Source organism: Etheostoma spectabile, chromosome 23 (assembly GCF_008692095.1).
Source record: "Etheostoma spectabile isolate EspeVRDwgs_2016 chromosome 23, UIUC_Espe_1.0, whole genome shotgun sequence".
NCBI lineage: Eukaryota > Metazoa > Chordata > Actinopteri > Perciformes > Percidae > Etheostoma > Etheostoma spectabile.
This window is the reverse complement of record NC_045755.1, coordinates 14,088,623-14,089,252: the sequence shown is the minus strand read 5'-3', so window position 1 is coordinate 14,089,252 and position 630 is coordinate 14,088,623. Positions and strand designations below refer to the sequence as shown.

Sequence of the window (630 nt, the reverse complement as noted above, 5' to 3'; positions counted from 1 at the left end):
AAAAAAAGGAATCACAAAGTCATGTTGGTTAAAAACCAGGAATTTGATCATGAGATTAAGGCAGGGAGCAAGTAATGGCCCCCAAAGAATCTGAGCTATGACATCCATTCCCATCAGCAACAGTGCAAAAATGTAACGTTCTATCATTGCTAAGTCTGTGGGCCTCACCAATGGAAGAGCGTCATAACATGCCAATAATCAAAGGTAAGCCCCCTTTAGTCAGTGTACTCTACTACTTCCAAACAAGCCCCAAAGGGCATCTACATAACGGTTTCCAAACAGAAGAAGTGAGAGAGAAAAGGTCCACGTTTCACTTTCCTGCTCAGGGCACAGTGGCTTCTCTTTTCTTCTAATATCTTCTGGAGAGATTTAGTTCTGGTAGGTAAAATAACAAGCTTCTCAGTCCTGCCTCTGGGGCACACAGCCTTCCATCTCCAACACCTCGGGCCATCCCTCAAATTTGTTAGTGTCTGCACTGTTCTTTATATGCTGAGGAGATAAACACAAAATACACACATACACAGAGAGGGGGAGAGAGTGTTTATCACATAGCCTGCATTGGCCCAATCCCAAAGTGAGCCCTGAGGTCTAATGACTAAACACTCACAGACTTAATTGATCTCAGGTGCT

General features: G+C 43.8%; 1 protein-coding gene across 4 annotated transcripts in view; it reads right to left on the bottom strand.

Annotated features, from left to right (window-relative positions):
- Positions 1-259: 259 nt before the first annotated feature.
- The window catches only part of fam3c (FAM3 metabolism regulating signaling molecule C), a 4,261-nt gene continuing 3,890 nt past the window's right edge, over positions 260-630 (bottom strand). For all 4 annotated transcript variants that reach the window (XM_032504630.1, XM_032504632.1, XM_032504633.1 and 1 more), the window contains exon 10: positions 260-489. In XM_032504630.1, coding sequence (XP_032360521.1) covers positions 400-489 — 90 coding nt within the window. In that variant the 3' untranslated portion in view covers positions 260-399. The remainder of the gene's footprint in view (positions 490-630) is intronic.